This window comes from Nymphalis io, chromosome 15, assembly GCF_905147045.1.
Source record: "Nymphalis io chromosome 15, ilAglIoxx1.1, whole genome shotgun sequence".
Classification (NCBI taxonomy): Eukaryota; Metazoa; Arthropoda; class Insecta; order Lepidoptera; family Nymphalidae; genus Nymphalis; species Nymphalis io.
Window position 1 is genome coordinate 10232788 of NC_065902.1, and position 27161 is coordinate 10259948.

General features: G+C 34.5%; 6 protein-coding genes across 9 annotated transcripts in view; 3 read left to right on the forward strand and 3 right to left on the reverse strand.

Moving 5' to 3' along the window:
• Positions 1–4199, forward strand: part of LOC126773868 (protein yippee-like) — a 56974-nt gene extending 52775 nt beyond the window's left edge. For 2 of the 3 annotated variants that reach the window (XM_050495089.1, XM_050495091.1), the window contains one exon: positions 67–4199. In XM_050495089.1, coding sequence (XP_050351046.1) covers positions 67–156 — 90 coding nt within the window. In that variant the 3' untranslated portion in view covers positions 157–4199. The remainder of the gene's footprint in view (positions 1–66) is intronic. The other variant, XM_050495090.1, reaches the window with a different exon arrangement.
• Positions 1–27161, reverse strand: part of LOC126773785 (protein kinase C, brain isozyme) — a 519888-nt gene that overhangs the window by 104757 nt on the left and 387970 nt on the right. The window lies entirely within an intron of this gene.
• Positions 7074–13489, reverse strand: LOC126773820 (zinc finger protein 658-like). 2 transcript variants are annotated; one of them, XM_050495017.1, is made up of 9 exons: positions 13370–13489; positions 12534–13090; positions 11884–11997; positions 11185–11325; positions 10485–10620; positions 10177–10279; positions 9753–9879; positions 9368–9437; positions 7074–8596 (listed from the first exon to the last, which is right to left on the reverse strand). In XM_050495017.1, the coding sequence occupies exons 2-9, from the start codon at positions 13082–13084 to the stop codon at positions 8474–8476; spliced, it is 1365 nt and encodes a 454-aa protein (XP_050350974.1). In that variant the 5' UTR covers positions 13085–13090; positions 13370–13489; the 3' UTR covers positions 7074–8473. The 2 variants fall into 2 exon arrangements, with proteins under 2 accessions (XP_050350974.1, XP_050350973.1); XM_050495016.1 differs by lacking the exon at positions 13370–13489 and having other exon boundaries at positions 12534–13148.
• Positions 13636–21848, forward strand: LOC126773808 (uncharacterized). The gene is made up of 11 exons (XM_050494998.1): positions 13636–13937; positions 14043–14127; positions 14461–14531; positions 15052–15358; positions 15749–15923; positions 16569–16651; positions 16778–16951; positions 17974–18093; positions 19631–19762; positions 20523–20619; positions 21135–21848. The coding sequence occupies exons 1-11, from the start codon at positions 13835–13837 to the stop codon at positions 21312–21314; spliced, it is 1527 nt and encodes a 508-aa protein (XP_050350955.1). The 5' UTR covers positions 13636–13834; the 3' UTR covers positions 21315–21848.
• Positions 22422–24099, reverse strand: LOC126773826 (26S proteasome non-ATPase regulatory subunit 11). Its single transcript, XM_050495025.1, has one exon. The coding sequence runs from the start codon at positions 23963–23965 to the stop codon at positions 22703–22705; it is 1263 nt and encodes a 420-aa protein (XP_050350982.1). The 5' UTR covers positions 23966–24099; the 3' UTR covers positions 22422–22702.
• On the forward strand, positions 24303–26234 carry LOC126773952 (uncharacterized). The gene has a single exon (XM_050495212.1). The coding sequence runs from the start codon at positions 24303–24305 to the stop codon at positions 26232–26234; it is 1932 nt and encodes a 643-aa protein (XP_050351169.1).

Below are 27161 nucleotides of genomic sequence, written 5' to 3' on the forward strand. Positions count from 1 at the left end.
TAAGAATTATGATTTTTTTATATTAAGAACGAGATATAATTGTTTTATTATTCTTATCTGTTCTAGGAGTACGCATTCGAGTCGAGTCAAAAATACAAAGAAGGCAAGTTCATAATCGAACTCGCTCACATGGTGAAAGAGAACGGATGGGACTGAGCGCTCGGCGCGGGCGTGCTCGGACTATAGTGCTGTGACACGAACTCGTCAATTACTGGTCAATGTCGATGTCGATAATCGGTGTCGCGATGTGAACCGACATGAGCTCGCCACGCCGGCGCGAACCCTCGTGATGACGCCACAGGCGAGAATGCTCGCCTACCGACTATCGATGTTTAAATCGGATTGAACCACACGAATCGGCCGCCAACTAGAGAAATTATTTTTGTCAAACGTAATAATTATTATTGAAATATTGTCGGCGATCGATTCGTGGGGTTTCTTCGATGTGTATTGAATTATCGTTAGATTCGCGGGATAGACTGTTAGATCGCGCGATGGACCGCGGGATTGTCTTCGGCTTCAGCGCTTGAGCATCGCCAGTGGTTACATATACATAAGTAATCGATCTCAGCCGCCCCGGCGTTGGGCAGTGGGCTTTCAATTTATACTAATTTAGTTTGTATTCAAACGATTTGAGTGTCGCCTCACGGGCGGATATCTTAAGTTGTATTAGTTTTATATTTACACATAATTGCTGTATTGAGAGAACACTAATACTTTCTCTTGTCCCCTTAACCTGTGATAAGTATGTTAGTGTAGAATTTTGAATTTCTTGACGGATTTTCTCAAGAGTTGCTCAGAGATATCAGATGTACGTTCCTAATTATTTCAGCTGTACAAGATTGCTTTATTATTATTTTTTTTTTTTTCGTTTTTCGAGAAAACTAGTCGAAACTGTAGATAAATACGGAGATGTATTCCGTTCTATTTTGATTTGCGATGATTTTATGACTTATAATTTTTAATTAAGATATTTTAGTTTGTTCCTTTGTTTTGTATTCTTCGATGACCTTTGAAAATGAAGGTAAACAAAGGAGGTTTGAATTTAATTTGATGTTTTCATAAACGTGATAGTAGCTGGAGAGAGGAATCGATGCAATCGAGGACATTTTTATATAGGAGAAAGGTTAGGAGCGATGAGTTTTATTATTCATTTATTGTTTCCATTAAAATGTAATAATTAAATAATTAGTAGAGACATTTAACCCCGTATATTTTATCTTAATACGCATATGTTACTTCATTTATATATAATAATGATGTTATCAATGTAAAAAAATGCATGAGCTTCGATTACCCGTGATTTTCTATCGATATCGATAAATCGACGTCGGTTTTTTACACATCCCTAAGTATTTTGCAAGAGCAACGAAACAATTTTTTAAATTGTTTGATATTAATAATTTGGATTGAAAAGCTTAGACTAGTTATAGCATGGTCTACGAAAAATATATGTTAAAAAAAGAAAACACAGATTATATACCACACTGATTTTATACTCGTATGTATAAAGTACAATGAAAAAAATACACACACACACACACAATTTTTGTTTTCGTTGATTTCAACCAACGGTACGGCCATATTATAACAAGTGTTTGATTGTCAGTGTTGTTATTGCGAGGTACATGAAAGTTAATCGATTCGAAACGCTAATGCGTTTATCATTAATGAACTCGACGTCCGACTGAAATAGAAATAATGGACACATCAATCCGTCTACGCTGAAAAACAACGTAAAATAATAATAAAAAAAAATCACATTAATTAATTTTAATCTTATCAATCTTAATATTTTGTGTTCGTGACTTTTACTTAGCCGTTTATTTAAATTAAAATATTTGCGTCATTTCAGATTAGTCAGTTCGACTGTCTTGTGTTGTGTGGCACCTGCCTTCAATATTGGAACACGTTGAATTTGTGACATTAAATTTTAATTATCTGTAGTAACTAATAAAAAATATTATTTAAATAATTTTAATTGTAAGAGCGTAGTCGGAAAATGTGGATTGAAACATGACGTTAACAGAATTGTCCAGTTCTAATAAGCTTTGAAAAGGTTTTTATCTGTTATTTTACACAATTAAGAAATTAAAAAAAAAATTGTGATGTAAAATACGATTAAAACGAAATGAAATATCAAAAGCAATGAATTTTTGCCATCGCTAATATATCAGAGCGTTGAAACTGCCACTAGAGTATACATTTGTAATTATACATTAATAATATAATGTTAAAATTCAAAGTAAGTAACGCTCGTTCGATGATAATGTGTTTATTTTAAAAATAAGTAAAATAGATGGCTGAATAGTATTTTCCGATTCAATAGCGTGTGACGGTTGTCTAGTTTCTATGCCATAAATTAATATTGTTGTAAAAACTACCAAATCTTAAGATCGAAACTTTTATAAACCTTACATTAATATTATAAAAAACTACAAAGGCTCTTGTCTTAAAATCTGGTACTTTTTATCATTACGTATTATATACAAATGTAACACCAATCCTCGTAGATCTAAGAAATCGTTTCTGGCAATATTTCTGATAATATAACTGGCCTAAATGTGACACAATGTTTAGTGAAGACATAAATCAAAGTTCATTAATGTATAAATAGGACTCAGTTTGGCTTTAATGTTAAGTGTTAATTAATTCACCTATGTGCAAAGAGTTCTGTGATGTTCCCATACCGTTTGAAGTTTCGATGATATCAACCGTGCTTTTCATTATAGAACCACGAAAAGCACTCGTTGAAACGAAATAACGATAACGTTATTGGTTATTTATAATAGTATTCGTTTAAACGGCATTTTCGATATGCTTTTTAGACGCTACAAAACTATTGGTGTTCAATATGGTATATGTATTATATATGTGATAATTAAGATCGGATACGTCTTTTTTATATGTAATAAGGTTAATCGATAGACGCATTGCAATTTCACATGTTCTATGTAATCGTATATCTGTTAACATAAGGTAAACATGTTAAGACTACACATGCACAATGTTCTATGAAAATCTAAGCTAAGGAGACACTGTCCAAGGCCCGTATTAAAAATATATAAAAAATAAGAATAAAAAAAAAAAACAAAAAAAATACATGTTACACAGATGCTATTGGTATTAGTAATTACTGATTAGAATAGATTTTTTTTGATAGTCCCGTTACTCGTTGTTCGAGGTGTCAATGTTGACAAGTCAAACTTTGAAGTCTTAGGTCTCTGGTACAATATCGTGTTCACACTTCATACATGTCGTAGCCGTTTAAAAGTGTCACGTTATTTTTTCATTTTCATGAACATTTTGCAATTAACTAATTGAACTTATCGAGATTGTCACAGTAGTTTATAATTAACACTCTTAGACCTAAAGTATCTTGATCTTTGCCGTTTAACACGACAGATAAAAAATATCACGGTGACGTTTAAAGTGAGAAATTAAAAAAAAAGTTAGATTTCTGTGAGGCATAAAGTATTTTTCTACTCGATCGTTTAGGGATGCTATTAGATATTTTTGGACCATTGTTAAGATAGCGATCAGTACTGGAGAGGTAAAAAATAAATGTTAGTTTTCGTGGATGTTTGCCGATTACGGTTGTTGTTGTCGAGATAAGAAATAGAAAAAGAATATACGCTTTCGAAACTGTAAAACAAATATGCACCTATTATATACCTATTTACGATTTGGTATTTCCTTAAAGTTTAAGGGAGTGGTTTTTTCTTTCATATCGCTCATTTTTTGTCATTTTTTCACCACCACAATGTTCAATCCATCAGTCACTGTCATTTTATCTAATCGATGTCATTCATTCATCATTTCATTTGAATATTTTTATAATATAAATTTTACATAAATCGAACATATCATTCACTTTTATATTGAGCAACTTTCTTAAACTCTTAAAACGTATCACAGAAATACCAAATCGTCCCGGTCTTGGAGTGTTAACTGATGGCCAAGATGCCGGTTATAACTCGGTGCATCTCAGTGTAAATTTCGCATATAAAAAACTAAGGTATCCCGGTAGTATACCAATACCGCTTAATATTTTTGTATTTTCCTAGTATGTAACAAAGCATTATAAAATAACGTGGTGTCTTCTAATGATTGTGTATGCATTATGCTATAGATGAGTATTTCGTAAACATTTGGTTGAAATAATAAGTGCGTAATAAAACACTTTTTCGTATTAAAAACTTGTATTATTTTTAACCTTGCTTCTTGTTCGAGAAAAACTGAAAAACAATACTATAACGAAAACTTATTCTTGTGTAAAAAATCGAGAGAATTTATGGAGAAGGAGGGACTCTTTATGATGAACTCCTTTTTCAAGAAGCCAGGTCAGCGTAAATGGACCTGGGTGAGCCCTGATGGGAAAACCAAGAATGAGATAGACTTCATCTTGTCGACGAGAAGACAGATATTTAATGACGTCTCCGTGATCAATGCAGTCAAAACTGGGAGCGATCACAGACTCGTAAGAGGCTCGTTAAATATCAATGTTAAACTCCAGAGGTCCCGACTGATGAAGTCTACGCTCCGACCATCACCTCTTCAAATCCGAAATCCCGAAGCCTTTCAGCTCGAACTCCAAAACCGATTCGATTGCCTAGCAGACTGCGAGGAAGTGGACACATACAACGACAGGCTTGTGGAAACTGTCCGTACGGCTGGGTCTAAGACCTTCAAGACCAGCCGTACAAAAGGAACCAAAAAGATCTCTGCCTCTACCCTACGGCTTATGGAGGAAAGACGGAAAATGATTCTGACGTCCCCAGCTGATGCTGCCGGCTATCGGCTGATCAACAGACGGATTTCAAAGTCTCTAACTCGCGACACTCGCCAATTTAATACAATGCGCATTAAAGAGGCCATCGAGCGGAACAAAGGCTCTAAAGTGTTCGCCAGAGATCTGTCTGTTGGTCAGAGTCAACTGACAAGGCTGAAAACTGAGGATGGCAGAATAGTCACGTCAAGATCTGAGCTGTTGGAAGAGGTTGAGAAGTTCTACGGTCAGCTGTACACGACAGCTCAATCACCTGTCAGTAGTCATGCTGCAGATCCCAGAGCAAGACTAACCCGACACTACACTGAAGATTTTCAGGACGTCAGTCTTTTCGAGATTAGAATGGCTCTCGGACAACTCAAAAACAACAAGGCACCTGGTGATGATGGTATTACAGCCGAGCTTCTGAAGGCGGGTGGTACACCGATCCTCAGGGCTCTTCAGAGGCTTTTTAACTCCGTCATTGCCAAAGGTCAAACGCCAAAAGCATGGCACAGAAGTGTGGTGGTACTTTTCTTTAAGAAGGGTGATAAAACCCTTCTGAAGAATTACAGGCCCATCTCACTGCTGAGTCATGTTTACAAGTTGTTTTCGAGAGTCATTACGAATCGTCTCGAGCAAAGGCTTGACGACTTCCAGCCACCCGAACAAGCCGGATTCCGGAAAGGCTTTAGCACCATAGACCACATACATACGCTGCGGCAAGTTATACAGAAGACTGAGGAGTATAACCAGCCACTTTGCTTAGCGTTTGTGGACTATGAGAAAGCCTTTGATTCGATCGAAACCTGGGCCGTGCTGAATTCTCTTCAAAGGTGCCAAATTGATTATCGGTATATCAGGGTGTTAAAGTGCTTGTACGAGAACGCCACCATGTCGATCCGACTCCAGGATCAGAACTCAAAACCTATCCAACTGCAGAGAGGTGTAAGACAGGGAGACGTGATATCTCCGAAACTGTTTACCGCTGCATTGGAAGATGTTTTCAAGCTTCTGGACTGGAACGGACTTGGCATCAATATTAACGGCGAGTACATCACTCATCTTCGATTTGCCGATGACATTGTAATTATGGCTGAGACCTTGGAAGACCTCGGCACTATGCTCGATGACCTCAGCAGGGTTTCCCAACAAGTGGGTCTAAAAATGAACATGGACAAGACGAAAATCATGTCGAACATCCATGTTGCACCCACTCAAGTCAAGGTTGGAAATTCTGCACTCGAAGTTGTAGACAACTATGTCTACCTAGGTCAGACCATCCAACTAGGTAGGTCCAACTTCGAGAAAGAGGTCAATCGTCGAATTCAACTCGGCTGGGCAGCGTTCGGGAAGCTACACGATATCTTCTCATCCCAAATACCGCAGTGTCTCAAGTCGAAAGTCTTCGACCAGTGTGTGTTGCCAGTGATGACTTATGGATCAGAGACGTGGTCGCTCACAATGGGCCTCATAAGAAGGCTCAAGGTCACTCAAAGGGCAATGGAGAGGGCTATGCTCGGAGTTTCTCTGCGAGATCGAATCAGAAATGATGAAATCCGCAGGCGAACCAAAGTAACCGACATAGCCCGAAGAATTGCTAAATTGAAGTGGCAGTGGGCGGGGCACATTGCTCGCAGAACCGACGGCCGCTGGGGCAGAAAGGTTCTCGAGTGGCGACCACGAACCGGAAGACGCAGCGTGGGCAGGCCCCCTACAAGGTGGACCGACGACTTAGAACGAGTCGCGGGAAGCCGTTGGATGCGGGCAGCGCAAGATCGGCCAACGTGGAAATCCTTGGGGGAGGCCTTTGTCCAGCAGTGGACGTCTTTCGGCTGGTGATGATGATGATGATGAAAAAATCGAGTGTCGATTTCACAGTGAGTTTTTCACCGAATTAAAAAAATGGTTAGAAACGCAGCGGTACACTTTTTAAATGTCCGACAGAAATTAAAAGTCCACTTAAAAATAGTGTATTTTATTATTTACAAAATTACATATATCAAATAATTATTACTTACTACCTTTGTTAATTTGGTTATATCCTGTATTGTTTAAAGAACAAGGTACTACATAATAAGAATTAAATTCTAAATTTCAATTGTAACTAATTGAATCAACAATTCATTTAAAAACATCATTAATGAAATTATATATTTTTTTAGACATTTAAATAGTTTTTTTTTTGTATTAAATGCATTAGAATATTTTAAAAGGTAAAAATCACCGAACTGTTTTTTTACATACACTAAAAACAGTTATAAAATACATGAAAACGTAAAATTTGTATTATAAATGGAAAAATTTTATCAACTAAATCTATTAAGTAATCAGTTCCAGTTCAAAGGTTGAATGAGCCATTGTAAGGGACATAACATCTTAGGTATAGTTTTTGGTTACCATAACAGGACCATACAAGGATTGTGGCACCGCAACACTAAGCGAGCGAGCATAGCAATCTCACACGGTAACCCGCTCTGCTAGCGCTCACCCGCATTACTTACCTTTTACATATTTAATTTGACATTCAGTGTATAATGTGGAAATAAAGAATCAAAAGGTTTGATTTCATTCCCGGGCGCCAATAACTAATAACCCACAAGCACCATACCCTTAGGGTCCGTTCACACAGACCGGCTCGGAGAGCATCGGCCTGCTTTTTTCTTTTCACACAGACCGGGTCGTATACGCTTGGAATTGGCCGGAGCGGAGCCGCCAACTATTTCACATCGACCGGCTGGAAGAGATCTGAAAGCGGGTGCGAGCGAGAAAGAGCACGCAAGCGGAGCCGGTCGGCTCCTTTTATTACTTCACACGAAGCGCGTTCAGGCATTTTTAATGACAAAAAAGGTGCAAATGCAAAAATAAACTTTACTACAATCACTCAAAACACTGTTTCCAACGTGATAAAAATCTGCTCTCCTCTCCGAGCCGGTCTGTGTGAACGGACCCTTACATATCAATCTCTATGAGCAGATGTGACAGCTTGGTTCAGCGCACTCAGCGCATAAATTAAAAACAAACACTCGTGCTCGCTAGTTTTGAATTTGTTCTTACAGAATACCTTAGTCATCAGATTAAAATCAGATATCAAAATACAAACATTTTCAGAGGTTAATTTAAGTTAAAAGTAAATTTAAAACTTGAACAGTAGCTTCTTACAATTTATTTCCATGACTAATACGCCGGGTCTTTTATATATAATCTTTAAACGAAACCAATAAGATAGGTTATAGTTAACTCTTTCTCATGTTATCATTATCATCATTCACTTGGTATTTTCAAATTTATTGGTGGTCGCCACGAAAGGATTTAGCATTTTACTGGTGACCCCGCTTGGTAAAGGCTTGGATTCAATGTTTTTTGAGTGGTCGAAGCGTTTACGAGCTCAATTGGATGCTTATTAAGTATCCACTATGGCGACCCTTTCTACGGGTTGACATGGGATGGCTCTATCATAATCCAAATCTTTCTTATGTATGCGATTTGAAAAGGATACGAAGTAAATAACACTTTTTAAATAAATCCAATTTAGAGATTGCATACAAAGACAACAATATAAAAATATCATAAACAAAACTAATTTCAGCATAGTTCATGTTTCATATTATTTTAAATTCATAAAAACATCATAAATATCACTAAATATCTCTCATTACACCAATATTATTAAACTTTTCACATTTTTTTTTATTCAATGAACAATCACGAAACTTTAGCCTTGAAACTGGACATCACATACTTCTGGTCATCTACTTCCTCTTTGAACACCAGTTTAGCTTGATTGATCTGCGTGCTTGATAGCGTCGGTAATTTCTTGAAAAACATCTGTAAAACATTTTATTTATAAATAATTTATAAACCAAAGGTTGTATAGACTTGCAAAGTCTAGTTTAGTCTATGGCATTTATCAAACGCCTTTTTCGAATAGCGTGTCATTTGAAAGTGAAGCAACTAAAACTTTATAATTGATATTTATCCATTATCCAAAAACCAAAGCATGTGTAAATGTTATATCAAGAATTAATTTATTATCTAACATTTTGTATATTCCAGGTATGAACTAGTATATAAGCACAATGAATATAAAATCATATATTCAACAATCAGCAGTATATAAGCAATTCAGAATTCGTTTTCTAATATTAATTTCTGTGGGTAGTACCCATTTGCCTATAAATGTCCGATTGCTGGGCTAAGGCCTCGTCTCGTTTTTGAGGAGAATGTTTGGAGCTTATTCCACCACACTGCTCGAAAGCACATGCGGCAGATTTGCATATAACACATGCAGATTTCCTCACGATGTTTTCCTTCACCACCGATCACGATGAATTATTAGAAGAACATTCTAGCAGAAATCTGCATGTGTATATGCAAATCTGCCGCATGTGTTTTCGAGCAGTGTGGTGGAATAAGCTGCAAACATTCTCCTCAAAAACGAGAATTAAGCATTCAAAGTTACAGCGATGCTTACCCATGCAGGGTTTGAACCCGCAATCTTAGATTAAGGTTCACATATTCTTCTTGTAATCACTGGGCCATCTCGGCTCCTTATTATATTTATTCATAATTCGTAATAAATTTTAAATCTATATTTACCTTCCGTGTCATGATCAACATTCCATGCACCTTCTTCATATGTTCTTTGAGTAGAGACATCCGAGGGTATCTGCAGCATTACGTATATACATCATTGAGAGATATAGTATCTTTACTATATCTTAAACTTACCATCCTTTTTGTGGTAAAAAATAATACTACAATAGAACTATATCAAAATTAAAGTCTAATAGTTATAATAGGTACTGATTGACTAATCTGATATTTTTTCTATCATCTTTATTATAATATTTTATGTTCATGTAAAAATAATTTAATCATTTTCAATATAGTCATTATACTACGACAGCGCCGATGTGACAAAGGGTCGATTTTACTTAAATCATAATTTGTGAACACTCGGTGATTGCGATAGCCGACTCACCGCTTGGGGCACAGCTTGCAGGCGCAGGGCGGGGGCAGGCGGCGGTGCTCGCGTCGCACGTGCAGCTCCAGCGCCGCCTTTTGCGAGTAGCGCTTGGGGCACTCCAAGCAGCCGAACCGCTTCTGGGCTGTGACGGAATATTGGAGAGAATAGTCAACTGCGCGCGATATATTTTTATAGTTTACATGCGTGTGCGCAAACTCAGAAGCATTTTGTGATCCGTTACTTTTATTACAGATAGGATTAGAGGAAACTGACACGACTGGTGAGACAAAAGATGAGGCTGTGTTACAATTTTCTTACTGATAATATATTGATATAAAAAAATAAAAAGACAATGAGGTATAACAGAAATAATGATTTTTTATTTTATTTAAATTTTAAAAAAGAAATGTAAGCCAATGAATAATATACGTGGCCTTACGTCTGTGCGTGTCGAGGTGCGCGACGAGGGCCGCTTTGACTTTGAAGCTGCGACTACAGTGGTCGCAAATGAACTGGTCCGAGCCATGCTTTTTCAGGTGTCGCTGAAAAAAATAATAAAAAATATTATTATATACATTTGTTATATATGTATAAGTTCAAACATTTTTTTTTAAATCTTTTCCTACTTCATATAAACTGATATGAGCGGTAATTTAGCGATGAAGGGATGGTACGGAATGGTACAGCGTGGTACCGGCTGGTACCATAGAGTTGCAGCTGCGGGTGTACCAGTCACTCAGTACTCACGGAGAGCGCGGTGCGCGAGGTGTAGGCGGCGGCGCACAGGCCGCAGCGGTGCGGGCGCTCCCCGCGGTGCAGCAGCTCGTGCGCGCGCAGCGTGTACTTGCTGCTGAACGTCGCCGAGCACTCCGAGCACTCGAACCTAAACATTTATTAAAACTAAATTATATATTTTCTCACATATTCATAATAATATAAAACTACATGATTATAATAATTAAAAATGATTGAAAAGTTGATGTTTAATGAGGACACAGTAGGGAAGTCGATTTGAATACTATTTCTTCTTCTTCTTCGTATACTTCATTACTGAAGGTCGTGCTTGTCCTGAAATGCTTTCACCGATGTGTCGACTTCATCCTCCACACCACTCTGTTCTCTGCTTGTCTCAGGGCAGTTGGAATATTGAGTCCCGTTATATTTTGGATCTGGTCGAACCAGCGGGTAGGTAATCGACCGCGTGATCTTTTGCCTTCGACCTTCCCTACAACAATCAGTTTATCCAGATTGTCTGGTTGTCTCCGGGCAATATGCTTCTATAACTTAAGACTCGTTTGTAGCATATAGTGGAGTCTGGTAGTAATTGACAGTTGATTACTAATAGACTTGTTGGTTCTTTTTGCTGTCCACGGTATACGCAACATTCTTGAATACTATGCAAATATAAAAATATTATATATTATATATATATATAGTTATTGCTTACTTTTTTGGCTCTTCATCTGTAAAGTCAGGCAAGTAGGGTCGCGAGCGGCCCTTGCGGCCCAGCGTGAGGGCGCGCGCGCGCAGCACGACGGCCGCGTCCGGAGAGTCGCAGCGCTTCTCGTGCTTGTACAAGTTCGTTGTGCTGGAACATGTATGTTACTACTAACATTAGACTTGCAATATACATACTATGTTGGAGAACGGAAGTAGGTTTGTGGCCACTGACATAGTGATTGTACAGTACAGTAACAGCCTGTTAATGTCCCACTGCTGGACTAAGGCCTCCTCTCCCTTTTGAGGAGAAGGTCCAATGCGGGTTGGTAAAATACACATGTGGCGTTGACACATGACACATGTAGGTTTCCTCACGATGTTTTCCTTCACCGTCAAGCACGAGATGAATTATAAACACAAATTAAGCCCATGAACATTCAGTGGTGCTTGTCCGGGTTTGAACCCACAATCATCAGTTAAGATACACGCATTCTAGCTACTAGGCCATCTCGGCTTATATAAAGTGTTTGCAAATAATTCTTATTAAGGAAGTCACCAACATAGGTTAACGATTAATTATCATCTAGTCTAATAATACTCAATAGTAATGTTTCGATCCATGAATTTATATTACCTATTAAAGATAATATTATATATAATTACTATAACACAAAAATTCGCATACAGCAAATGTTATAATACACACCTCCTGAAATTAACACCACAAGCATAACAAATAAGATATCTCTCTCCGTGTTTCTCTTGGTAATGTCGACTTGCCGCTGGTATTGATTCCGAATGATGTCCACACTGGATGCATCTAAAACATATACATACATAGATATGAAAAAAAAGTCATTGCATATTTGTCACAACTGGAATGTAATCCAAACATTATTTTTTCACATCTTATATAATAATCGTAGCAATAGCCACAGCTTTGACAGCATGTTATTCAGTTTATGACATGATCCTTCGAAATTGGCCTTCTAATGTAGATAATGCATATTAAAATTATAAGTAAAAATATTTTAATTGAAAAAGATGGTTATTTTGGTAACTCGCAAATAGGCTTATAAAATTTAAAAGTAACCATTGTTTTGCAATCACAAACAGACACTTGTATTTTAATGAAATATATAGATAATTTACAATGCACTACTTACTTACTCCAAACCAAACACAGATATACCTATTATTGCTGCTTGGAAGTAGAATAGCATGATGTAACTTGATTGAGTATCTATGGAGATAAGTCTGAACTACTATGCTAAGATTTTAAGACTTCATATAAATTTTAGCATAACAATAAATATCTTTGCAATGTTTGCAAATAGTATTCACTATACTACTTACTCCAGCATGATTCCATTCATAATAAAATAGTCTTGGGGTGGTGGTGGTGGTTTTGTAAGTTTCATAATTTCAACAAGGCATTTTGTGAGTAAATAAGGATCTTCTCTTAATTCAGGGTATTGGTCTCTAAGTTCTTTCACATATGACATCCTTTCAGACGGTTTAAGCATTTTAGTCCTATGACCGTGTGACCTTCTTACGTGTGCTTTATTTTCATTATCATCAGAAATATAATCACTAGAGTCATCAAGTGACTCTTCTATGTAGTCTGGAATATATTCATCTTCACAATCACCTTCATTTTCATATTCACAATAATTTATCTCATTGATATCTTCATTGCTAGTACTATCTAAAGGTTCTTCCTTTACTATAGTTATTTCTAATTCTGTTGATTCATCAACTTCATCATCATTTTTAAATAACTCATCAATAACATGCACTATTTCACTTTCATCCAAGTTTTCTTGCTTAATTTGTAAAGGCGCGGGAAATGTCGCCTCATTTTTATCACCGACAATAACAATAAACATATCTTCGTCCCCTTCCATTATCTCCTTCAAAAGCATACAAATAATTTTTTATACAATATAGCAGCTAAAAGTTTTTTCAATAGCTTATATGGAATTAAGAGTATTTATGTTTAAATTTTTAGAAAATAGTTTGTAGTGGTTCAAGCACTTGAAAATTAAATTTTTTGGTAGAAATGTTTAAAAAGGCAAAAGCTTACAATCATACGTCTCACTGTTTAAAATATTTGTTTTATTAGTGTCAATAAATATTATGATATTGAGACCAAGAATGATCGTCGATCCGTTAAATTTTTATTCACTTACCAAGTTTATCAATATTTCAAAGTCAATCGAGAGTTAAGAATATTTTGTTTCATATAAAATGGCTTTTGTCTATAAGTCCTTTGCCTGATCATTTTATGTTTGCTGTCAATTTGACAGCCACAGATTACATTATTTTGTTGCCATTACTGGTTTCGTTTATTATTTTATTAATAGGTCATAAATATGGACAATGTTAATTTCATGTTAATATTATTTATTATATTATCAAAAAATATGTTCATCCATAAAATTAACATTGCAACTTTTATGTGTATCATGCAGTCCGAACTTCTAATCAAAAATTGACAATTGGTAAAATCCCTAATCAATGATCAATTGCCAAATCGTCAATGTCAAAACACTCTTAATAACAGTAAACAGATTTACTGCTCAGTAGGATTTTGAAATACTCGCTAGTTATCATTATTTTAATCTTTTGTGTATTTAAAAATCTTTTTCAATGAAATGGGTGCTTCCTTTGAAATTAATTCTTTTCCTAAGACGTTTCCAAGTTGTAAAGTAACTACGGTAAAATCAAATTTACAACAAACATTAACCATTTTCAAAGGTTGGCTGAATATAAATTTTCATTAAAATTCAACTTAAAAAAAATTCAACAAAAAAAATCTTTAAACAATTATTATTATGACTAAACTCTTATCACGTTTTGCAGAACTTGTAATAGAGTTTGAAGAGCTGCATTCAGAAAACCAAAGCTATAGAAGTTTGTATTTAATGCACAAAGAAAATTCTGAAAGGTAAATTCTTGGGCGTTGTTAAAACAAAACATTTTTTTTTTAATGTAATATGTAAATTCTATTATTGGTAACTTGTACCCAGTGGTAAATTGTCACCCTTACCAATTATTGTGGTATTATTATATTTTTGACCATGCAATATAAGATATTATTATGTGGATACATATTTGGCAGAAATTCAAATGACATATGCAGGTTTCCTCACAATGTTTTCCTTCACTGCAGAGTATGAAATGAATAATAAAACCTCAAATTAAATACAAAAAACCCCGATTTGAACCCAAAAATTGTAATATATAAAACACCATAATAATTATAGTTTTTAATTTTAAGCCAAACATGTAAAAAATGTGAGGAGTTAAGAAAAAATATATCAATTAAGGAAGAAATCTTAGATTCTGTAGGTAAGTCTCTAATAATAAGGCACTCATAATAATTGAATACATAAATATAAATTTTAAATAGCATCTGGGAAATACTTGAGTGTACTTGAGAATAATTTAACTTTGCTCATTCCATCAATTAAATAATAAATTTGCTATTTTTATTCCTGTTATATAAATATTTGTAACTCATAATCATTTATTCTTAAGTTAGATCATATCCAACTGCAGAAATTTGTCAAAGTTTTTTTTGTTGCACACAGTTTATGTAATAATGCTGTCTTACCCATTGAAGATGTAATTAATTACACAACTTTAGAACTTACAATATATTACATAAATTAAATGGAATCATTGGAAAAATTCTATTTGCTAAATATTTTAAAACATTATTGCAATTTTGTACATGCAAGTTTTTATGTAGGATACATATGAAATCCATTAATTTGTAAAAAGTATGTACACACAAATTAATTAACAATAACATATATTTATATATATTAATTAAATTTGAGCTGTATTAAAATATTAAATGTTACAGTTTCAGCTCTGAACAAATTGAGTAAAACAAGGGACTTTAATACAATAGACACAATATTCAAATTAATAAATGGAGATAAAAATATATTAATTCCACCAAAGGATAACATATCTAAAGATGAAGTTAATGAAAATGTTACAAGTCCACTAAAAGAAGAATTGATTAATGATGTTACTCATGAGGAATCTATATCAGAGATAGAAGGAACTCCAGGCCGCAAAAGCCCAATAATTCCAAGTAAAAAGTTAAAGTCCAACACAACACATTCCTTGAGTTTGAAGGACAAGAAAAAGTGTCCCGAATCTTGGTATGAGTTTGTGATTATTTAAAAATTAAAATGATAACCAACTTTTCAAACGAAAGTATATAAGAATGGTTAAGTTATAATATTATTATGGTTATTATGTGCTGCCTTCTTGGTGTAATGGCTAGGTAGATTCCTTGGTCCTGAGTTTAGGCCCTAAATCAGTTTTAAATTTTTATAATGTAATATAAATATATAAAAAATCAGGTAAACAATATGATACATATTTGTTAAACATAGTAAAATAATAATAAATAAAATATTAGAATAATTAAAAGGAATAACATAAATTAAAATCTCTGTGTACGGAAGTATTACACTAATATATTAATTGTAAAAACTAACACCAGATTAAAAAAAAAAAATTAAAGGAAGTAATGTTTCGATTTATAGGCCCACACCAGAACAAAAGTGTATAAAGTTATCATTTCCTACACCAACACGAAACAAGACAACAGGTAGACTGAAACAAGCTCGGCTAAACCTGATCAAGATGAAAACTTCAAGTGTTGTAGATCTTACATGCTCCCCGGAGTTAGGACGGAGTTATAGTGAAGTTAATATGCAGGTGATTGTTAAAGTATTTAACATTTTTTTATTTACTGTTTGCACTGTGGTCAAAATTCACAAATAATTTTTGAAAAATTTTACATAGTGAAAAATGCTGCTATAAAATATTACTTTTGTTTCTATTATAAAAAATTGCACAACAGCCGACTTACATTATCGTGAATAACAACTAAATATTATTAATAACTGAGGGGTGAGTTTCCTCAAATCAGGCTTGCTAGCTTAGGAATAATATTTATTTTATTTAAAAAATGTAGGCAGACTGAAAAATGGTAAATCCTCGATGGTAAGTTGTCACAACCGCCCATGGCTAATGGCGTGAGACAAAAATAAACAATATTATCTGTCTGTTTAAATTAGTTAACAAATTGTGTATAGTGGGTGGTAATTTGTGTTTATAATTCATCTCGTGCTTGATGGTTAAGGAAAACATCGTGAGGAAACCTGCATGTGTCTAATTTCAATTCTGCCACATGTGTATTCTACCAACCCGCATTGGAGCAGCGTTGTGGAATAAGCTCCAAACCTTCTCCTCAGAAGGTAGACGAGGCCTTGGCCCAGCAGTGGGACATTAAAAGGCTGTTTACTGTACTGTACTGTTACTGTATAGTGGGTGGTGATGGAACCAATTTTTTTTTTTTAGTGCAATGTAAAAAAGGAATTGCTAGAAAACGATGACACAATATTACCATCCCCTACGAATGGTCCAGTGGTCCAGTTACCAATGTAAGTACTATGTGTATATATTTAAGTATCATAATAAGATTATAATAAAACTTAAAATAAGTTCTTACTATTATGAAAGGAAAATATTAAAAAAAAAAAAAAATATGTTAATTCAAACGCTTCCAGTTTTAAATCAATTATAAAAGAAAGTCCTAGCAAGCTCATAAAACCTTTCCCCGTCTCGAAGATCAAGATGGAAGATGAGACTAACAATTCTGATACAGAGAACAAGTTTGCTGGAGAAATAGTGAAGAAAGAAGTGGAGGATTCAATTAATTTGTTAAAACAATACCCAAACAGGTTTGTGTTTTTTTTTTTTTTTTTTCGATATACTATATTTCTTTACAAAGGTCTTATTTACAGGGACAAAATGTTCTAGATATTCTGATCCATGCATTAACTATTTAAATTTTCAAGTTTTGTTTTCGTGGAAAACTTTTTCGATAATTATATAGAAATATGGTTTTTAATAATATTTTTGTTTTTTTTTTTACACAAGCATACACTTTTAAAAGGTATGTATGGTAAATTTAAATCTCAATTTTTTTTTAAGTTTGAATATAAAGTAGAGACAATAAAATCAATTTCTTTTAAATCTTCAAAATCAACAATTTTCTAAATATGTATATTCATTTGAGTGTGTCTATATACTAATTAATTTGTTACTACAGATAGCAGTCTCTAACTTATTAAAAGCACTAAGTTTTTATTCTATTAAAATATAATGGTATACTGGTGGTAGGGCTTTGTGCAAGCTCGTCTGGGTAGGTACCACCCACTCATCAGATATTCTACCGCAAAACAGCAATACTTGATATTGTTGTGTTCCGGTTTGAAGGGTGAGTGAGCCAGTGTAATTACAGGCACAAGGGACATAAAATCTTAGTTCCCAAGGTTGGTGGCCCATTGGCTATAAGCGATGGTTGACATTTCTTACAATGCCAATGTCTAAGGGCGTTTGGTGACCACTTACCATCAGGTGGCCCATATGCTCGTCCACCTTCCTATTCTATAAAAATAAAATAAAAAATAAAGGTAATATATTTACTTGGGTGTTATGGCTTTATGCCTGGGTTGTCACCTCATTATATATTCTAACACCAAGCAGCAATACCATGCATTGTTGTGTTCCGGTTTGAAGGGTGAGTGAGCCAGTATAATGACAAGGAATATATCATCTTAGTTATTAAAATTAGAGGCACACTGGCAATGTAAGGGGTGGTTAATATTTCTTACAATGCCAATGTTTATGGGCGGTGGTGACCATTTAATATCATGGCCTATTTGCCAGTCTGCCTACCTAATAAAAATAAATAATATAGGTTCAAATCACCATTAAAAATGAAAGATAAACTGAACGACGAGACCCACTGCGCCGATGAAAGTATTTCTCTACTTCAACATGTCAAGAAAATCGACGAAAAAATTAAGAGAGTTAACAGGTGAGGTTGACATTTCATTTATTGCCAAGTTATTTATTAAGCATTTATCTATAAGGTTTGGCTTAATAACTTCTTCCAAAAGACAAACGCTAATGGCTTGACAAGCCTTACCGTACCGTAACAGCCTGTGAATGTCCCACTGCTGGGCTAAAGGCCTCCTCTCCTCTTTTTGAGGAGAAGGTTTGGAGATTATTCCAACACGCTGCTCCAATGCGGGTTGGTAGAATTCACATGTGGCAGAATTTCAGTGAAATTAGACACATGCAGGTTTCCTCACGATGTTTTCCTTCACTGTAAAGCACGAGATGAATTATAGTCACAAATTAAGCACATGAAAATTCAGTGGTACTTGCCCGGGTTTGAATCCACGATCATCGGTTAAGATTCACGCGTTCTTACCACAGGGTCATCTCGGCTTTTATAAAAACAACAAGCCTTAATGGCTTCTAACGGTCTGTCTATTAAACAAATCGTTTTCTAATAAAAATTGTAGCTTTAATAGTTCAACATATTATGTAGATGTAATGTCATTGCAGCGAACTTGTACCTTTGGCCTATTGTGGCCCTTATCTCAAGCTTTACGCTTAATTGAAAGAAAAACTACTTATTTATTTATTCAAATATGGATTTTCTATTTTAAATAATAATTATTATTATATTCTCTATTTTAAATAAAGAAATAAATCATTAAAAATTGTTGTTATATGAGTACCAAATTTCAACAGTTTTTGATCTGTAAATTAGGATGAAAAAGACTAACAGACAGACAGACACGAGAGCAATTATATATAGGTTTCGTTTTTTCATCGGATTTACGAAATCCTAAATTTATTAGAATATTTTGAGCGGTTGCCGTGGTTGGTGGATGATTGCCTTTCACGCCGAAGGTTGTGGTTTCGATACCCACCCAGGACAGATATTTGTGTGAGCATTAACATGTCTGTTTGTCCTGAGTCTGGGTGCAATTATCTATATAAGTATGTGTTTACAAAAGAAAAATAGTATATGTAGTATACCAGTTGTCTGGTTCTATAGTACAAGCTCTGTACGAGCTTAATTAGGGACCAGATGGCCGTGTGTGAACAATGTCCCAAGATATTATTATTATTGTAAAACGACAATATATATATATTTATGTGTGCTTCCACACCTAACGCGGTTGCAGCGACGGGCGCGAAGTATCAAACATATGTAACCGCCGTTTGCGTCCATAGTGTAGTGTGAGATCGAGCGAGTTAGCGCGCGTAGTTTTTAAACATTCCTATCCGCGCGTTATACTACGGGCCTAGATAACAAGCGACCTAATGCGCGGTTTTCCACTGCCAACCAGTATCAATTTAGCGCTACAACACCGCCACCCGCGGTGATACTCTTCAAAGTGGCGGGTGACCACCGCGTGCCCCCCCCCCCCCTCTTAAGGCCCTATCGCCCCAGTCATCGCGCATTCACTGAACGCAATGTGCGTAATGGGCGGTGATGACTGACTTTATCATGAGGCCATCCTACTCTATAACATATTTTTTTTATTACGTTACAGTCCCAACAAGCGTCCTCTGGTTGAGAACGTGAACTCTATGAATACTCAGAAACTCGCCGACACTCAGTCGAGCATGTCGATACTGCAACAGGATATTGGACACATTGAAGCAAAGACCGAAATCGGTAAAAGGTTCGTCTCGATTTCATTGAAACTTGGTGACAAGGTATTGTGCAAGTCCGCCTGGGTACCACTCATATACATCTACCGCAAAACGTCTATATTTAGTATTCCTGTGTTCCGGGTTGAAGAGTGAGAGTATAAGAAAGTACAGTAACAGTCTGTTAATGTCCCACTGCTGGGCTAAGGCCTCCTCTCCCGTTTTGAGGAGAAGGTTTGGAGCTTATTCCACCACGCTGCTCCAATGCGGGTTGGTAGAATACACATGTGACATAATTTCAATGAAATTAAACGTATACCGGTTACCTCACGATATTTTCCTTCACCGTCAAGCACGAGATGAATTATAATCACAAATTATATTATATAAAACAGCCGAGATGGCTAGTGGTTAGAACGCGTCCACTGAACCATTGAATTTTCATGTGCTTAATTTGTGATTATAAAAAGAGTCATTGAGCCGGTGTAACTACAGGCACAAGGGATATAACATCCTTAGTTTAGCATAGTCCCAAGTTTGGTGGTACATTGACAGTTAGTATTTCTTACAGTGCTAAACGCTGTGAGTGATAGTGACAACATATAATGTCAGTCTGTATACACATTTTAAATAAAATAAAATACACTTTTGTTTTTTGAATATTATATATATTACTACTAGAAATCATCGCTTCCTAAAAAGCTACAAACACATACAGTGTTCCATGTTTTTTCATGACCCAAGCCGGCCCTTCTCAGGTTATTTCTTCAAATAATACATTTAATTTTAAAGGATCAAAAACATCGAACCAGTATACAAGGAGCCAGTACTACGAAAGAAAGCTGAGAAACGCGCCCTGCCCGGTTGGAGTTGCGAGGAGTGTAAAAACGTAAGAATCAGACAAGCTGTTTATATACTTTTGTCTTTTTTAAATTCTGTTAAATAATTAAACTTTATAATGTGTTGGTAATGATAAAGAACGTGGATTGTTTGATGATTAAAAAAGTTGGCTCAATAGTTTTTTTCCCCGGTTCTTCTCAGGTCTGAGGAGTTTCTTTTCAAACCGGTGGTAGATTTTTATGACAAACAATTTTTCTATAACTAAGTTTAATGCTTCTTTATTAAATAAAAGTTTTGACTTTCGGTTACCTGGTTTGGTTAACTGATGATTTTGGGTTAAAACCACCATTTTAACCTGGACTAGCACCATTTTATCTCGTATTCGAGGAAGGGGGGGGGGGGATAAACGTGCATGTGTTGGATGAAAACATGCAACATGTGTAACCTTCTCAAAAGGACAGATTGCCATAACTGGTTTTTTATACTCTATAGTTTTATCTTGAAACTAAAAAGTATTGCTGTTTCAAACAAACTCAAATGTTACATTAATTTTTTTCATTTTAGTTTTACGACGAACTCTACAAAGACGATTATGAAATGCTCGCGAGAAAAATGGACGAGTGTTCCAAACATCGAGGTCGAAACAATCCCATCAGGCCGAAAACGCCTGACGGCTTCTGGAACCCGCGCTGGGAAGTTCCCCAGGACACCGAAGAGTTTAACTTAAGAAATAATGCTATGTGATAATGTGTCTCCTATCACTTGAATATCTTTTAAAATTGATAAAACTTTGAATGAATGTCTATGACACTTATATAAGCGTAATATAATTTGATAAATAGTTATATAAGCTTATATCAGAAATATCTACTTACAAAATTTTATAATTATTTCATGTATTACAATATAACATCAAAAATAATTCCGAATTTGAAAACTCAACCCTAAAAACTAAAATAATTTATTAAAAAATATGTAAAATGTCTATATGTTTTCTTTAATTTCGTATGTATTTTTTTTAGTATTTTAATGTTTTTTGTTACAATTAATAGGCCAGCGTTTGACCGTTAACTTGCCTGATGTTAAGCATCGACACGGTCTAAGATGTAGCACGCTTGCCTATAAGAAACCAGTTTCATTTGGAATAGCCTAGCAGGCAAGATTTGAAGTTTAGACATGATTAAAAACACGGAAAACATTACTATTATTACGATTACTAATTTTATAATAAGAAACTGATTTGCATAAACATTTTCGTATTGTAAATATAGACAAAAGTTTTTAAACCACTATGCAATTTGTAAACTTAATGTAATGTAAATTAAAAAAATAATAAACAATTTAAAAAAAGTTTCATTTACTATATTTATTTGTATAATATATACAAATATATTCTATACTATAATTAATAGAGACCTATAAATTTTTTCAAATCTACTTTTAGAAATACTCGAGTCAGTTTTTTTATCAATTATAGTAAACTCAAAAAAAATTCATATCATATCTTCAGTTGTATAAAATGACTTTGTAGAGGCTACAAGCTTAAAAAACTGGCATATTATTTCATTATAAGTCTAAAAAAGCTTGCATTCGTATCACCGATAACAAAAACGATTAACTTTTTTCATGACCATTGTTTATATGAAAAGTTACCAAGGATATTATTATGTGCAATATTCCACATAGCATTTTAAGGTCAATGTATAAAGAGTGTAATGTACTTGATGACTCAAATATGTAAATTAGGATGTACAACTGTGCCAACGCTTAAAATAAAATGACTTTCAAAACTTTAGTTGTGGGTAAGGTGATAAAAACATCATTTGGAGAACACATTTTATTCTCAAAAAAAAAAAAACAGAATATTACAATTTGTCACTAGCTTAAGTTAAAAAAAAAGATAAAATGAAATTAGTATTACATATTTTAACTGAGTAACATTTTTAGATTTAATAAAAAAGGAACAGGGAAATTCTCTGTAACAAGACACTGTTTAGCTTTAATAAGATATTATTGTGTTAATGAAATTTAGCATTTAAAAATAGCATTAATTTACAATTATTTGAACTGAAAATTTAAGGTTATTTGATATATATTTTATAATTATAATGCTACAACAAATTTACATGGGCCTATGACAATTTTTTAGCTTTCTGGTAGAGGGTATCAACAACTTTGCTCATGTGGTGGATCGTTTCTAAAACTGTCTCGTATGTCTTTTCCAAGGGTGACTCGTCAAAAACAATTAATACACCTTCACCCTGGTCCAGTATGCCGTTCAACTTTTTATCAAGGATCATTTGAGATAATTTCTTCTCTACTTGAACAACAGGCAAACGGATACATTTAGCTACATGGTCAACTTGAACTCTCATATAAGGCTCCACAATACGACATAAGTTTTGTTCCAACATGGTATCATATAGCGCTCCAAGATGGGCACGCACTACTGCGTCTTCTTCAAGCTCTGGTTTGTATGTTTTTAATGCAGCTTGAAAATCAGCAAGAGATCTCTTGTGTGACGCCGTCGCTACAGCTCTCATTGCTTCCAGGTCTTTTCCAGCATACTTAAGAGCAGATTTACTACTACAAACGGTCGCCACTTCCTCAGCCTGATTGAGCATAATTTTAGACAACAACATATATTTGAGAGCAGTTAAAGCCTTAGGACTGTCAGCACCATCATACCCTTCAAAAGCTTCATAAAAGTATGAGTAAGCAGTTTTAAAGTCTCTCTCATCTGCAGCGTGAAGTATTCCAGATTGTAAGTCAAGAGCAGCCTGCATTTTTGGAGGGCAATAGATAGCATTTGCTGTTGTTCTTGCTGATGTCAAGGAGGCACGCGCTTTAGGTAAATTACTAAGAGCATGGTAAGTTTTACTTTCTAAAAGAAGTACTTCAACTAACAAATTTTTGTCATCTAACTTCTTTAACTCTTTCAAAAGTGCTGTGGCTAGGTCTAGAGCTTCTGTATACATACCTGTGTCGAAATACAGAGCAATAAGCCTCGCCTCCAGAGACTGTCGCAAAAACGTACGGCGTTCTTCCTTGGCCCATTCTATACACTCTTTGCACAACTGAACTTCAATTCCTATGCCGGCTTCCAAGTCCAAGAAGAAATCTACGAGTGATCGCACTAATTTTGCTGCCTTAGCCTTACTTATCAAACTGAGAAACGGCCTAGTAGCTTTTATCAATTCTGCGAGTTCCTTGGCTTTACCTTCCTTCTTGTATTTCTCGCCGAGATTCAATATGCCTTGTTCTTTCGCTCTGATGTTTTCCTCGTCATCTTCAGGCAGGTCTCCTGCGCTAATCATTTTGTCAGTCATGCGAACGTCTTCGTCTCTGTTCGACGATGAGACTCGTGATCTCTCAAACAACATTGCTCCGGCCATAATGTATATGTTTACTACTTAAAAAACGTATATTAAAATGACACAACAGCTACAATTTCTTTGTAATTTTGTATAATCGCTAAGTCATCGACGACCTTTTCAGAAACAAATCGTAGACGCGGTAGGGTTACCGTTCTAAATAATTAAAATATTACTTTTTCTTACCTAAAGGCACGTGGTAACTTACAATAATACTACTAAATTAGTTTATCGACCTCCTTGATGAAAAATAAATTGTAATTAAAACGAAATGACATATCTATTCAATATTTTTATGAAATAAAAAATTGTAAGCTTGGTTTAAGTGGGTTTTATAAAACCATTATTAAATAACATTATGGCTAGACATTCTTTTAAAGTAACAATGGATGGCCAAAAAGATATTGAATTTCTTTTCGATATATCAAAAGAAATAAAACATTTTTATGAAACACCCGTAATTTTTCTGACTCAGCAAGATTATTCTGATAGCATATTCAATGCAATGTGTTCGATGCGATCAGCTCTTCAAGGTGGCTCAAAAACGGAAATAATTGATATAATTGTTGATTTTCATATCCACTGGATATACACAATTAAAGATTTAGAACAGTTTTCTAAACGAATACTCAATGATCTTACAAGAGAAGAAGTATATCAAGCAGTGAGTTTCACTATAGATGCTATGTCAAACCGTTTGAAATATTATCAAAAATATATTTTAAAGTACCGACCATCCTTATCAAATGAAAATCAAGCTAATCTTTTAACCGATTTAGAAATTGTTGAAGAAATGCACAAAGAAGTAACAAGACATCTTTTAAGCAAATTAAAATGTCTTAGAAGCTTTGATAGTAACGATGAATTTAAAATAAAGGTTAGAGATTCTTTAGAAGAACTTTATCAATGGATTGATAGAATAACCGATGGTCTAGCTTATCAATTAACTAAGTATATTAAAGTAACTCACCCTGAAGACTTAACAAAAGTATTACAACAAATCGTTGAAGACTTAAAAACATCAAAATCTTCTTCAGTTCAGACAATGTTAGACAATATTAAGGAGAAAGCATTAAGTACAATGATACGAAGTATAGCAGTTCATAATCTTGAAATAAGCATAGTATTAGAGAAAATAAACTCATTGGAGGATCATATTTCGAAATTACAAAGTGAACCAACTTCCCCAGCTTTAATGGCTCTACAGCACAAGAAAGATTATCTAGAAACAACGCTAGCTTCACTTGAAAATTTAAAAACTACATTAGAAAAATTAGCAGAAACGACAGATTTTGAATTCGAAGATTTGGATTATGATAAAATTTGCCCTTGTGAAGATTTTTACCAACTGCGCATTTTTAATCACGCATTACCACCAGAAGAACGTGAACGCTTAGTTACTGAATTATGCTATGTATGGGATATAGCAGTTTTTGGAGAACGAAGTCACAAGTCAATTATCTCAATTCTAAGTGCTGCAGATATAAAAGAGGAATTTAATGATGATCTGGGTACGTATTTCATAGACGAACATAGTCGAAAAATTTACAAGCTACCAGATGATGAAACATTATATCAGCCTAATGAGCACAGTATACTCGTGCCGTTGAAAGATGACGAACAACATATTTATTTCTACGATGAATGTGGACGATATTATATTGATCAGAAAACACGACAAAGAATTTATAAGGCGCATGAAACAGCCAGTGAGTACATGATGGATAGTTCAGGTATATTATTGAAAATAAAAGAAGAATGGGAGGGCGTAACTTATTATTATGATAATTACGGTCGTTATTACATTAATAGCGACGGAAAACATATTTATCGAGAAGTAGATTCCGTTAGCGAATATGAAAATGATGGTCTAGGAAATCTTGTACGTATTAGAAGTAGCCTAGATATTTTAAAGCCTTGTCCAGATGATGTACCTGTGTCAGAAGATTTTAAGTATCTTAAAACAGCCGTAGGGAAAGCCTTACGTGAGTGTATCGCTGATGTTATTTTACATCAGCCGGATGATCCAATAAAATATTTATCTGCCCGTCTTATAAAGTATAGAGAAAATATGGAATTAAAAGAGAAACGTGCACGGGAAAAAGGAGAACTAGATGTTGAACGTGAAATTAGAATAACTGAAGAGCGTGCTGCAGAGGAAAGAGCAGCTATGGAAGCTGCAATGCATGTTGATGGGGGAAGCGAAGCCAGCTATGATTCGAATCTTATAAAATATTCACCAATGCATCCTGATGATATTATATCTGCAGGTGCTAGTTCATTCATTTAATATGTTAAAGGATTATAAAAAAAATGTTTTGTTTAATAGACTTTTTGATTTTTCAAGGTAGAGCCTAGTTTGAGCATATTCTATTTGTTTTCTTCTATGTGATCTTATTGAAACTTTTAGTATCTTATTTAAATGAATATAATATCTGCCTTTAATTATTACAAAACTATTATTATTATTATTACAAAAGATAACTATATCTAATATCGTATTTTTTAAGATACCTTTCTAATGTGTAATTTTAATGTTGGAAGTGTCATATTTTGTAACGACTATGTAGTGACAAACTGTGCACAATTTTGTGCACACGTGAGTGACAGTAACGGTGATTTTGTATGTTTAGTCAATCAAGATTAAGTCTTTAAGATTGACATAACTTTATTCTTGGAACTTCAAAAATTCCTACTTCAATTCAATTAGAATTAAAAACGGTAAAATACTATTTCTTTAAAAAAATACAATATTCAATGCGTATTAGCCTTTGTTTCTAACTACAAAAATAATGCATAGCATAGCGCACTTCAACCCATCTCTCTTCTTTTTACTTCAATAGGAATAAGTGTATCCTTGACATCTGACAGAATTTCAAGAAATTTTCTATCATTCTTATTAAATAGCATTACATTAATGTAGTCACTAAATCATTAATTTTATGACATTTTGTCCATTTTTGTTTGTAGTCTACGTAGTTGAGAATAAAATAAGATTATCTAGTAACGACTTGATAAGTTGCTTACGTTTCATTTATTTAAGTGGTTTTAAAGGCCACGTTGCATAGTATGTCTATTATATTGTATTATCTACTGGAAACATACCAATTTGCACTCAGACTTATTTTTAAGTAGATACTATTTTCTAGTAACGATAAGCTTTCATTTATTTTTGTTAATAGCAATTATGTTTATATTGGTACTCTGTGATAGCAAC